This window comes from Fistularia commersonii, chromosome 16 (assembly GCF_037954325.1).
Source record: "Fistularia commersonii isolate RoL2024-O1a breed Wild chromosome 16, RoL_Fcom_v1.0, whole genome shotgun sequence".
NCBI lineage: Eukaryota > Metazoa > Chordata > Actinopteri > Syngnathiformes > Fistulariidae > Fistularia > Fistularia commersonii.
Window position 1 is genome coordinate 4,675,219 of NC_141299.1, and position 14,383 is coordinate 4,689,601.

The 14,383-nt window shown below is 40.5% G+C and overlaps 1 protein-coding gene across 9 annotated transcripts in view; it reads right to left on the minus strand.

Annotated features, from left to right (window-relative positions):
* Positions 1-552: 552 nt before the first annotated feature.
* The window catches only part of fryl (furry homolog, like), a 66,973-nt gene continuing 53,142 nt past the window's right edge, over positions 553-14,383 (minus strand). For 8 of the 9 annotated variants that reach the window (XM_086162339.1, XM_086162338.1, XM_086162334.1 and 5 more), the window contains 11 exons: positions 13,388-13,588; positions 11,529-11,720; positions 9,584-10,002; positions 7,324-7,531; positions 7,051-7,200; positions 6,796-6,894; positions 6,006-6,074; positions 5,320-5,337; positions 4,427-4,537; positions 3,458-3,651; positions 553-2,489 (listed from right to left, as the gene is read on the minus strand). In XM_086162339.1, the coding sequence (XP_086018465.1) occupies positions 2,249-2,489; positions 3,458-3,651; positions 4,427-4,537; positions 5,320-5,337; positions 6,006-6,074; positions 6,796-6,894; positions 7,051-7,200; positions 7,324-7,531; positions 9,584-10,002; positions 11,529-11,720; positions 13,388-13,588 (1,902 nt within the window). In that variant the 3' untranslated portion in view covers positions 553-2,248. The remainder of the gene's footprint in view (positions 2,490-3,457; positions 3,652-4,426; positions 4,538-5,319; positions 5,338-6,005; positions 6,075-6,795; positions 6,895-7,050; positions 7,201-7,323; positions 7,532-9,583; positions 10,003-11,528; positions 11,721-13,387; positions 13,589-14,383) is intronic. The other variant, XM_086162341.1, reaches the window with a different exon arrangement.

Here is a 14,383-nt window from a genome sequence, read left to right on the forward strand (position 1 = left end):
ACTGCCAGCTGGAAAAGAACCCTGCATAGATTGTGTTTCTGTGGTAAAGCTCTTTCAACAATCAAAAGGTGATTTTAAATTAATGTTCTCGCATCCCGCCTTGACTGTTTTGCACACAGCCTACATATGAACTGACCTTTAACCCTTTCTCTGTATACCTGGCTTTCAGTTTTAACTTCTTGAATAGCTGGATAAAGTGTCCATCTGTCAAATCAGCTTGATATTGACTAGTACTGGATTGATATGAGTTTGCATGCTCTGTGGCATTGTTGCTTGCACAAAAATATCAATTCTTAAAGCTACAAGTTATGTGGAGGTTGTACGCTAGACCAGTGAGTTGGTGACTGTTTAAATAGCTTCCAAAATTTGTAAATCAAATATTACTGGGCTGAAAATACTCAGTATAATTGTTGTGGACAATTTTTCTCCTTAATGACTTAATACTTTTATTCCCGAAACACGAAGTCACCACTGCAGCACATCGTGTTTTGGAAAAGCACCTTGAGTCTTCCGTTTTAGTAAGTGCCACACAAATTAAGATCAGATAATGCGTTTACGGTATGATTAGGGTTTATTTATCCAGAAAGAAGGCTGGTATATGAGTGAACACAAAAATGTATAATGCACCTCTAAATTAAAAGATCCCCCAGGTAAATTAAATAAGAACAGCATTCAAAATGTACCAGACAAGCAGGGGGGGCCCTCTCTAAGGAATGAGTACAGTGACTGTTACAATGTGCCATGACAGGATTTCCAGAAAGCATTCAGGTAAAGGTTCATGTCCTGTAGTCACAGCAGCAAGTAGTGCCATTCTGAAAGCACAGTGCAGCTCCGACGACAGCCCTTATCAGAAAACCGTCATCGGAGCGCTGCTCGGCAATATCAACCTACACGGACAAAGTTTAGTCTCCCCTTCATCAGGCTTTGAGTGGTGCCTTTGCTGGGGCGCCATAATAGCAAAAAAAAGATCACAGTGGAGAAAGGGAATGCATGCAACTGGCTGGACTGGTTTGGGAAAACAGGAAGTGGAGGCTACATTAGATCCCTCATCCCATCACCACATCTTTTTTAACAGCTGAAAAGGGTAGCTAGTCCCAAGTAAGTGCTGGACCAGTCTTTGCAAAGCCACAACCAACAACCAAGGCAGCTTTTGGGAAATTCTGAAGTTTGGGTGATTCAATGAAAACACACAAAAAAAAAAAAAAAGAAACAGTGGCGCAGATTATAAGTGAATCAAATCTGGTTTTGGCTTTCTCTCATCACATTAGCTTTATACATAACATCCTATACGGATGAACAGTGCATTACACAAAAGTACAAGGGAAAAATACCGGTTTTACACTATACATTTTCTAAAATATATACAGAGTAAAATAATTTATGTTTCCATAATGAATTGTAGCCAGTTTGCACTTGTGTGCAACTATATGCATTTTTATATGAGCATATATACCAGAATATCCAATATATATCACTCAGTCAAGAGTCTCAAGGCAGCTACTTATTTGGTTAAAGAGTGAGTTTTGCGTGAAGACCTGTTGAAGGGGATGCTCCGCTCAAAGCAGATCGATAAACAGATATATATTTCTCTTTTTACATTTCCTGAGGAAAAACACTTCCCACAGGGTTAAAATTACATGTTATATATCCTAACATTTACAACCTAGGATGTTAGCTCTAATAAAAAATACATTTCTCAAAAAATATTCTTGCAGTGCTTTTCTCTTTCAAGCATGCTTTTGAAATATTTTAAACATTTTTCTGCATTTGCTTATGAATTTTGATGTCGTGCCATCGCACATACAACACCTCCTCTGGACTGAGTTGCATGCTTGAACACCATCCATCAGTCTGGAACCTGAGGAGCCCACCTCGGTATGATTGGCCCTTCAGGCCAGAGCCGGCAAGAAAAAAAGTAAAAGAAACAAAAAGAAAAAACAAAACAAAAAAAAAAGGATTAAAGTTGCCATCCCAATGCGGCCTTCTCTTATTTTTTCCCCAGTCACACCACTGCATGACTTATTGCAACTGAATTCTGCAAGTTGGCTTAATCTGGGAAAAATAGTAGCTTTAAGCATTCATACATGTAATAATATATATTAAAGAGTCACAGTTATTCCCACACATCCTTTAGCCCTTTATAGGTGGAGTCTCTCTCATCCCCCTCCGATGCCCCTCACTCTGCGAGGTCTACACGGAGGGGTGTTATTGTTCAGTCCGCAGGCTCTCGGCCGCCAATAACTCAGGCTCACAATCCTGTGCTGATCATGGTATTGTGTGTCTGACATGCCTGAGCCTGACTCAGAGCCTCACGAATCTGCAGATTGAGCTCCATGAGACGGGTGCTGGCTTGAGAGAGGTCCCTGCTTGGGCCCACTACTGCCAGGCAGCCTGTCTGGCCCAACGTTTGGTGACGGAAGTAGATATGCAGAAGGGTCTGGACTGCATTATCCGTCTCGTTGCCGAAGATGTCATTGGGCCACAATGACCTGTAGAATTAAAAGAAAAAGAAAAACAGTCATGGTTAGAAAACACACACACACAGAAAAAACACTCCTTGTTGTAGGGATGGGAATCATGCTCGTTTTTTCAAGAAATTGTATTATTTCATGTATGTAATATTTTATCAGCATTAAAAAAATGTATACACAACAGGCAATCTTGTAATCTCTAGGTAGCGCAAAGTACCATTCGATTCCAATTCTGGCATAATATTACATCATTATCATCAGAATGTTGGATTGATGATTATTTCTTATTATGAATTTTTGTGATCTCTTGGTAACGTCAAAAGCATTTCTATACACACCATATCTGACGAATGAAAAAGAGACTCGCTCCAACTTCATGTTCGAGGTGCTTACTGAGTACATGAAGAACGTTTTATTGACAATCAGCATGCAAGGATCACACAATTGTCACTGATCGATCCAAATGTAACTGGTGATTTTGAGTTATAGGCATGTAAAAGCTTGATCTTTGGAGATTGTTACTTCATACGAATTGTTAAGACTTGCAAATGCAGCTATTTATTCATGCTCTTATTTGTCTAACTCAAATTTTGACTGTGAAATTTGATATATTAATGTATTTATGCAAGAACATGTATTTATGTAGTTAATAATGTTATCATTCTTGACAACACCTCACCTGCCACTCTTGTGAATTTACTAACATGTCTCATAACGGCCTGTTTTTTTTTTTTTTTTATGATCAAGCCTGGGGGAAAAAAACAAGCCTGGCAATTGTTACGTAACCTGCGGTGTGTGACTGACAGATGGTGAATAATTAAAATTGTTTCCAGCAGTGTCTAAAAGTTTAATAAAAAAAAAAACAGAAAAACTTTGCATTTTTATTACTATAAAACACACTAAATCTCGCCAAGTTAGTCAGCAGAGGAGCGAATTTAAAGAAATGCAAGTGACTAAGAAGTTGATTTGTGTTTTGTAAATTTTACCTGAAGACTTTGACTTGTGTGAGGGCTGAGTAAAAGTCTCTTGCTCTCAGGGTTTCTATCAGTGACTGGATGGCTGTCTCCGTGTTGGTCTGGGCAGTGTCTGACATACACACATCCTCCTGACTGTCACTTCCTGACTCTGCCTCCTTCAAACAGCTTTCTAAAATGGTGAGCTCTTCAGACATGTTGGTCACCTAGGTAACAGGGATAGAGACAGGGGCATCAAATATTTGTCCAAGTACACATGCGAAAAATCTATAAAGGTTCAGCAGAATAAACATCCAGATTAAATATGAAGTGGAATAGCTGGCCCTGTCACTCTACATGAGAAATAATTGAATTTCATTTAATTCTTAAATCCAATTAAAGCTCCATCGAGATGCAGCCCAGATAGCAGTTAACGGCAAGAGAGACTCGGTGACGGTTTTAACAACCCTGTGCCTCAAAGATCCCTCACTAGAACCCTTTTTAAGTTCGCAGTGAATACTACTGCAAGGTCATGTTTTCATTTATAGCTGCATGGATCCACATACAATATATGGTTGACAAAGAGCAAGTGTTGAGGGACAGTGTGACAGCCCATATAATGTAATATAATGTTTCTCTGCAGGTGGAAATGCAGAGTTTAAATTTACAGAAAATCTGCAAAAGCAACGACAAATCGGTGTGAGCTTAAATCCGACACAGTGATTCATGTTTGGTTCCGCAGCTGGCATACGTTTTTGAGATAGTGGTAATGACAACTGACTTTGGAGAAATATGCACACTAATATCCACTCAAAATACATGGCAATGTGGAGAGGGGCCGGTCAATCTGGGTTGATGAATTCAAAGTTTAATATTTACAATATCAAATTAAACTTGTCTGCCTCAAACATAACATTGCTTTTTAGATTTAAACTAAAGCATAATTACCACACACTGAACCCATTTGCAGGAAAAGAAACAAGTTCTCTGTTTAGTTCTTACCTCTGCCTCTCTCTTGATGGTGTCCACCCTGGTGATGAGCTTACAGTAGGCCTGAAAGAGCAGCAGCAACTGAAAGTGCAACTTATAGAGCCTGCGACACAATTCCAGTTCCTACAGAGACAGAGAAGAATAGGGTGAAGCCCAAGTATATTGACCTTCTGTGCACTGAAAACATTGATCATAATTGGATTAGACAGATGGGCATCCTGGGTTAGAGACATGGGAATAGGTGAAGGGGTTAAGAGGGCCTGGAGCAAAGTGCCCTCCAGTTCAACTGTGAGAGTCTATTGCTGATGGAATTAGTCGTGGAGAACCCGATTGGAAAACTATTCATTGCTATCTTCGATGACACTCCTTGGGGTTCGTGGTCAGCAGCTTTTGAGATAAGTGACCAAAACAAAAAAAGATACTACAAGAAATGACTATATTCCAGAAAACAAGAGGGTCATTGGGGGAAAAAAAGAGACATGAGGATGGAAAAACACACATGCAAGATGAAAGTAAAATTGATGAAATATGACCTCTCCACCCATTCCTTCTCATCCTGCGGGTGGCACCCTGACAGCTAAGTAGCTCTAGGCTGTTTAACACTGTCCATATGCAGGGAGAACCGGTTATCAGTAGAGATGTTAAAATGTGCATTATCAAGTCAGGGCGTAGCAAAACAATAAATAAATCAAAGCATATGACGTGATACGATGCAGTCTGATCGAGGTGGGGACGTAGAGCTGGGTTACGTGCGCAATCAAGGTATAGACAGAGATTCAGAGGTGGGTGGGGTTTATGGCAGAACAGTCTGACGTCAGCACTGCACGTATGTACGGATATGAGATGGTCAGTGGTTTTATCCGATGTCATGATTATTAAGAGTCTGTAATATGAGAACCACTTACTGCTAGATTTTCCATTTGCTAAGCAAGAAGGTGAGCAGGTCACAAAAAACAACAAAAACAGAAGGAGAGAAAGACCAATAATTAGTTAGCTTTACTTGGCAGTGGAGACACAGTGACCTGGCAGGCACAGGGCCATACTTTAATGATCCTTTCACAGGTCAGCAAGGCTTTATCAGTAACAGAGACCTGAACTCTGAGAGACTGAATAACAGCAAGTATGATGAAGGAAGGCGTGATACAGTCTGAGGCTATAGAGGGAGAAAGCAGACTGGAGTAAAGTCCTCTGAATGCACTGCACTTGTGACTGAAACAGCATTTCAGAATCTAGCTTAAGTCTTTTCCCCAAACCGCGGGATCAGAGAGAAGCTGTGAGTGGAGAGATGCCCAAGAATTGATAATTCTGGCACTTGAAGTAAGAGATCATGCAAAGACTAAGAGAGACTGAGGTCAAAATAGGAAACAAGTCACCATGCTAATTTTTTAACTTTTCCATTTCCGATCTATTAAAAGGGTCATTTTAGTGTGGATTTTGTAAATGCCAGGCAATGGCTTTGCATAAGAGGCATAGTTAAATGAAAGCTAGTGAGGCGAAGCCTTCATAGAGGGGTTTTAAAGTCTCACGATTACATCGCTCAATTCTTATTGCAAACAAACAGTCTCAGGGATAGAACGTAGTTCATTCCTACCTGTGCATGAGTGTTAAGTCGCTGACAGCTATCTTTGTCCCCAAATGTTTTCCTGCAGTTCTCCAGCCACTACAGGTAAAGGGGAACCAGGGATTAGTAAAAGGAGCAAAGACTGTTAACAAGAAATACACACAGGCTTTTTTCTTTCAGAGCTTGTAACTTTGTGTGTATATAACAGAGGTTGATCGGGTAGGAGATTTAATAAGAGCGTTGTACTTAGCAAATTATAGAAGGTCTGTTCAAGGGAATGGTAAAGTATCTAACCCTCCAGGGAACATTACTGTCTCATTCAATTAGCACCCCTGCATCCCAGAACCCTCTGCAATCTCATCTCTTTATTCCCCTCCCCCGTGCCGCCTCCCACCGAACACAGCTCCTACTGCCTGGCATTCTATAACTGATTTAGGAGTGCAGGGGGTTATTTTTATCCTTTCAGCGGGGGGAAGTCACTAGTGATGCAGGCACAAACGACAGCAAAATCTTCTCGTAACAAACACTGATTCAATGTCTGCCCAACCGATTAGGCAGAGTGGAGCTTATCTTTAAATTCATCAGCTATTAGTCCGCATATCCTGCTGGTCTCTAAGGCTGCAATACAAAATAAGCTATACCTCCTTGAGATGAGATACTATTATAAAGCAGTTCTTTGGCTGCACACAGACATCCGAACACAGAAAGTGCAGCTATTGCAGTTTTAACCATAATGGTTGAGGTGTAGTACTGTGTTTTGAGGGGTAAGATTCAGACAGAATCAGAAGGCAAATAAAGGGAATAACATTTGTTGACTTACAAGCTCTGCTGCTTCTCTTTTAGCATTGTAGGTGTCAAGGTGTTCCTGTAACTCCAGTACACTAAACTTTAGCGTCTCTAGTAGTCCACAGGAAACCAACTTGAATGAAAAGACAAGACTGTCAGTAACTAACAACATTCCATAAATGTGCAGTAAATCATAAGACATAAATTGTATTCAAAAATTATTTTAAAGTACAAAAAAAATGTGTCATTTAAATGATTGAATCCATCCATCCATACAGAGCAGCCTCACCGTTTCTGCATCCAACAGCACAGTAGGGCATTGTGAACGTGATGTCATGACTTCTAGGGAGCTCAAGAACTGATTACCCATTCGCTGGAGCCTTTCCCCGAGAAAGTGCACAGACGCATGTGTGATGGAACCAAATTTCCTTTGAATACTCTGTATCAAACAAAAAAATAAACAATATTGCAAGTTTTTGTTCAAGATACAATGGTACAAAATCATAGATGTGAAACACAAAAAATAAAAAAATAAAATTAAAAAAAACATCACAGCTATTACCTGAAACAGTCGAGAGAACACGTGGAACGTGTAAACAGCAGAGGAACCATCTGTATCTGACAACATCTGGTTGACATGGCAACGCCAAGCATCTTCTTCATTGTCATAGGTAACAGGCTGGAAAGCAGCCAGGATGGCAGAGAGGAAGGGTGAAGGGGGCGGAGAGGCCTGAATCTCCGGGAAGCAGTCTGCGTCACCTTCATCTTGACTGAAGCACAAACGGGAGCCAATGAGCTACAGTTTGACATGTTTCCCACTCCCCTAAGACTTTACTGAGGGATACATGTAAACATACGCATTCACTGCGAGTAGCCCTTTTGCCTTCCTGGTTGCAGAAAATTTTGCTGCAGTATTTTGACCTACTATAGTGGTCTGCTACCTTTAACAACATACCAGCTATTAGCATTTTAGCATTCGGCTATGATCTCTTTTCATCTCTATTCACGCACATACACACACACACGCACAGATACTCACAGGCCTGTTGGACCAAAAAGCCTGAAGAAGCAGACAGAATATAAGTATCTAAAGCCTGCGCTGCCAAACGCTGAAGCAGACACGGTCTCTGTCCTCATCCTCATCCCAAGTATTGCTTCCCCTTCCTGTACTCTCTCCCCTTGTCTGCAGCACGGCTGTGCTGCAACTGCTATCGGCGCTAGAGCACTGCTCTTCCATCCCACACAGGACTGCAGAGAGCTCTGTGTGCACACACACACACATACACACACACACACTTCTACACAACAGAGCCAGCTCTCACTCTCACAGCAGGAGAGTTTTTACTCCCACTCACAGATATCCACACAGATAAAAACCTGTCCAACTGTTCACTCAGAGAACATCCTGCTCACACACTTGCCTATCAGTCTACTGCAGTTTAGTGACAGAGCACAAGTATAAAAATATGTGCTAGCAGACGCTTGATGAAGTGTGTATGTCTGTCTGAGTATATGGCTCTTTTATGTTGCTCCATGGGAGGATGGGACCATGATTAGACTACTGTCCTTCAAGCTGTTTCAGTCCACCTTGAAAAGAGAATTTTAAAAAGTGGACTGTGGCCAGCCTACTCACTGTCCAACCATAACTGTTCAAGGCCAGCGGGAGCCATGCCAGGGAAATGACTACCCAACGAAACGTCACAAGCCTTTCCCCTTCTCAGGTACAGTAAGAACAATGGAAATATCTTTCAGTCACCAAGAATCCAACTTTCAATACATAGATGGCCTCAATTCATTGAATATCTGCAATCAAGAAGCAATCTGAACTAGTTAGCGATTTATATTTTAGATGTCCATATCAGGCATATCCGCCCTTCCATTGAAAAATAGCAATTTCCTTAAGATGATGAGCCAGAGAGCAAAACCCCTTGGCCTGCTGATGATTAAATGTTCAACACTCACCTACAGTATCATCAAAGCTTTAGATAGAAGCCGATATGAATCAAAAATTGCAGTTAGGAGGTTCCCCTAAACAATCTTGGACCTGAGCTGTGGGTCCTTCAAGCTACTACTGGCTCTTGAAAGTGATCAGAAAGGGGCAGCGACTTCATGGAACAAAAATGGCTGACATCTCTTGAGGAACCAGATGCCATTATGGGACATGGCAAATTAGATCATGCTGGTTCAAGCACTCACATATTGTGCTCTAATGCACAGACATGTAAATGAGGCATGATTATACCAAGAAAAAATGTAACATAATACTGACATCATACCCATTCAATCAATCGATCAATCAATAAATAATTAAAATCCCAACACACTCACACTTTCCCCTGCTTTAAGGATGGCACAATGATCTTTGATCTTTGGAAATAGTTTTGGAATACATCAGGCAACAATCACAACACATAGTAGAATTTAAATTATTCTGTTTAAACAATGCATTGTTAAAACAAAAGTAGGTGGACCTGTATTCTGTGTATTACTTTCAAACCAACAAGGGATGGAATTAAAATATCGATTCATTTCAGCATTGTTGATAAAATAGTAGAGCAAATAAAAGAACTACCAGCACAATATGTCTGTGGGTTAGACACACAAAATGCTGAGTTTTCATCCTCATACTGGATGTATTTTGGCCTCTCTATAACATGCGTCAAGTTTTCCAGGTCGTGACATCTCAGAAGAGACTCTCCTCCACAAAACCAAGAGGCAGCATCCCAAGTCATCTCAAATGGTAATGAGAACATTGCCAGTGTCTAGTGTTAAAAACTGCAATTCTTTGTTTGTGGTCACAAATAAAGTCTGGAGCAACGCACCTAGACATTCCAGAATAGTCAGCCTCTTCCTCTTCACACCGCTCATCCAGCTCCCTCAGGGCTTGGGTCACATCTTCCTCCCACACAGAGCCACAGGTGCTGTCAGGGTCTGGATTTGGATCTTGCTTTGGCTCTTGCTCTGTTGGCAGCGGCAGGGGAAGAGATAAAGGGAGGACTGTTTGGGGCTCTTCCTCACAGAGGGACCCTGGAGGAGTGACAATTGCTGGCGGGGGAGGGCGGGCCGGTTCCATGTCATCCGGAGCATCCTGGGACTCCTGGGAAATATTACGAGGTTCCTGCGAGTCAGAGAGGTCACAGAGCTCTGGCGGGTCAGAGGGCAGGGGGGGTGCGCTGCAGAACCCCGTATCTTCGCTCACACTGCTGCTCAGCTCATCTGCTGCCGTCGTGCCAACAGCATCCTTAAATATAAGCAAGAGACAGACTTCAGGTGCAGCCTGACACATCATCCATTCATAGTACATGGTAAATACAATCGGGAATTCCACCTGTCAATTTATTTGCTTTACCCTAAAATTGGAAAAACAAACAAAAAAAAACATTAGTTCTTATTATACCAAAGGAACTTTAAAGTAAGCAATCTTTTCATGTCCTATTCCTTCGAAGTAGCTCTGTTTAAGACATTGAGTCTCATGACAAATCGAAGGAAAAAAAATAAATCAGTAACATGAACCAATAACAATCGGTCACTGAAATGCCATTAAACCTCAGCCCAGAACAAATAAACTAGAAGCAACATGTTGAAACAGCAGAGGATAAGGCTGTCAGGACAGCAGATTAATGAGGTGCATATTCTGACATGTTACTTCTATACAACAGATTTGTGATGCATAATCCATAACTGCAAATTAATGATCAATTCTAAGATGATATGACAAACTCACCATGTAGCAGTAAACAAGACTCTTCAGAGTCATTGTAAGATGAATGAAAGGGGGTTCTTATTAAAAAAAATGTTTGCCTGGTATTCTCTTATTTTCCTTTTCAATGTAATGTATTCACAAAACAGAGTGTGGCAAGAAGCCAGATCATCACAGACAGCAGTTATATTACTGAAAGCTTTTAGAAGTGGACATGGCCATCCTGGAGGGAATGAGTAAGAGTATTGATGGTTTTATCTAGGGCTCATTACACTAAGAGCTGGTGCAGTGATGGGGGAGATGTCCTTGGGATGATATTGAGACCACTGGGCGAGATTGAGTTGCTAGAAAGTTGCATTCAATCCAAGGGGTAGAAATAGCCATTGGAAATTAATTTACAAACGAAAACACAATGTATGTGATGGTGACGTTCTTTAAATGGTAAACCAATAGAAATGATATTACAAATGTAAAACAAATTATACTTACCTTTTTAGTAAAAATGATACATGTTAGTTGTAGGAAGAATGAAAAGCTCTTAATCACAGTTAAGTGTAAGGCATGTTAATATGGAAACAAATTGAAGGGTTTTCGGTAAACTGCATATTGAATACTCACGCAATAGTCTGTCGAGGATTAAGGAGCTGGAGTCCGTAAGTTTTAATTGGAGGTTTTAGTTTGAGAGTTCAGCTGTTGTGTTATTGAAGCAGTAACAGCTGACCTGAGGTGGCCATTTGTTTTATCTTTACCCAAAATCAAATAACCAAGCCCCAAATTGCACAACCATCAAAAAAGGAGCACATGTTGGCCCTCTGCCCAAATAATCAGCAAAGCAACAGGCAGAGGAGGAAATTAGAGAAGTCACAATGGCAATGCACAATGTCTAGACCCAACAGCAGGCAGACAGAGTACCAGAACTACATTTAGACACCCAGGAACTAAATCTGCTGTCTAAATAACAAAAGTTGAAAAAGTCAGCAAGAGAAGAAAAAAAGCAGACCAGAAAGAAGAAGGAGCTAGAAGTCACCAGAGCACCACAATTTATTGTTGACCCTGATTGATCGCACCTCAGGTAGCTGGCTGCTGGTGCTGTCTGAGTGGGCCATCTCCAACATGGGGCTATCTAGGCGAGGGAGGGAGGGCAGCGAGGGGAGCAAAGTTGTCTCTTCAGTTAGGGCACTGTTTGACGATTCTTGGGACTGCTGCAGAGAGTCAACATGGTTGGATGCAGTGTCATCTGTGGCTGAGTCACTGTTGAGCTGGAGATGAAACATCACACAGGACTAATTAGATTTTCTACTGACAAACATTTGATCAAATCCTTAAAATTAAAATAACTGAGTATCCTTCTTGATCTTATGTGGGAATGTTTTGGCTGTACTGTACAGAATAATGATGTAATGTTTCACACAAGAGGGCCGGTGACATCATTATCGTTGAAGCCAATCGTGGTCAATTATTCAGCATATACAGGTGAAATGAGGTCACCCTCAATCACAAACTCAGTATGGAGGTCATACTGAAGTGAAGAGACTTCATCTTGAGCTGTTCATCTTGTGGAATTTCAATACTTGCTTATTTATACAGTATAGCTTTGAATAATTAGAGGACATTTAATCCAATCAGAAATACATTTAAGCATTCTTTTTGCATTTTGGTATGCCCTAATATACACATGCAAATGGTATCTTTGAAACTTTACCGAGGACTGATGCCTATATAACAATATAAACAACTGAACCTTACAGGAATTTTTTTGAATTATCTGAATATAAACATGTAAAAACTAAAAGAACTGTTAGAAGGTAGTTTATACAGAATTTTGCTGCCATTTGTTATACATCATTTGCCTCAATCTGGTCCAGTATTACTGTTTGGACTGTATTGCATTTTTGATGGACAATAATGTCATAGTATTGACAAGTGCACTATTATTGTATTCAAGTTGTAGTTTCGAACCAACGTAGTTTGTCATTGGCTGTTGAGGACTGTGAATGTCATGAAATACTGCCACACAGATTAAAGCTTTTCATAGCACTCATAACACCATTTGCAGAGTCAGCATTTTAATAATACTCGGCCGTGTTACTGTATGTAGCATAGCAAAGAACAATTGTGTTGTGGTTGCATCAAGCAGAGCATGTTTAGTCATATTAGTCATCCACTTAGTTAACTCATCATTTTGACAGATCTTCAGGGGGAAAACAATCATGATAATGGTATCAAATAGATAATCATACCTTTGTGCCAATAAATGATGCAATAAAACGCTGGATGACTACAGACAATTTGGGGGCAAATGTCTGAGAAAGGTAAAAGCTCATTCTCTCACTGTGCAACACCAAGATCCAGAACAAAGCAGAAGTGAAAAAAGAAACCATTCCCATTAGAAAGAGGTAAAGCATTTCTATTTATGGCATGGCGGCTTTGGGACTAGCTTTAGGACTGATTTGCGTACAATGGCAAACCGTGGCACCAAAGCATGAGCATGCTAGTAATCTTAAATTCTAAAATTTAATGTTGAAGGTTTTAATGTTCCTAATTTTATGTCAGAAGCAAATTCCTTTTGAATAGATTTGTTTCTCTTCAGTTGTTAAAACATATTGAATTATCTGGAGTTGATTTTAACTAATTTATTCATTTTTCTGCATTGTACTTACCCGATGGACAGATAAAAAGAATTCTAAGAAAGGGCAATAGTATTTAGCCAGTAAGAGGAGGTAGCAGGGCTGGGCTGTGGTTCAAAAGGTCATCCACCAGCCAAGAAGCAAGCATCTAACCCCTGCCCACACTGGCAACAGCTCCAGCTCAGTACACACTCATACGCGCACAGCATGCCAGCAGGCTGGCATGAGGAGGAGCATGATGAGGAGCATGATGGGTCGGTTGGAGGAATTTGGGGGGACCTGATCAGAGTGAAACTTACAAGGCCAGAGCAGGTGAGAATCTGGCTAGCGCTCAGTACCTCCTCCTCAGACGATTCGTCCGTGTCCTCGTGGTTGGTAAGGTTGAGGCTCGGTGTGCTCCCTGTGAACTGACACTCTTGCAAAGACGGTGTGTCCCCTTTGTCCATGCTCTCCAGGGAGCGACGACGCACCCCCCAGTTGAAGTTGTCCATGCTCTCCCCCTGCAGGACAATAGAATGAACAATGATGAGACAGTCTTTAAATCACCAGAGTCCAGGGCACATTTTACAAAATAAAACTAGGCACAAGAACAGGGCTGGATAATATGTAGTTGATATAGTCAAAGTATAACCACATAAACATTGTCTTTTTAAATATCATACTGCAGTACACAGTCTACATCTACATCCAGACACGGCTTAAGGTCAGGTAAAATGTTTTGTAACTTTTTCTTTTCCAATTTTTCAAGTACATTTACTTCAATGTCTAGAAATGATGGGAAACTAATGAGTTCTGAGCAAAACATTACTTAAAAACCAGCAAGTCTAATTAATTAAAAAGGAACTAAAAAGTCAAGAAGGAAAAGGTATGCAGTTATAAGAAAATCTCCAAGAAAGATGTCCACATAAAATCTCGAATTGGTCAAAATTATATTCACACCTCACGTGGAACACATGGTTTTCCGTACTGTCATTGATATGTATATATTGATATATATATACATATGTGTACAAACACACACACACACACACACACACAAAACTTTAAAATACTATGATATTCAATGTTCTCATATCACTCAGCCCAACCAACATGACACAAACAGACAATACACATTTCACAACATGAAAAGACATGAATTCATGAATTCAGAAGACATGAATTTCCCAGCTCCTTTGTTTGGAATGCTGAATATAAAAAAAAAATGTAATTGAGCATAGCCACAAAATAAATAAATAAAAATCAAACACAGAAAGACACCAGGGCATGGCAGAAAAAAAATGACTTCTATGAAG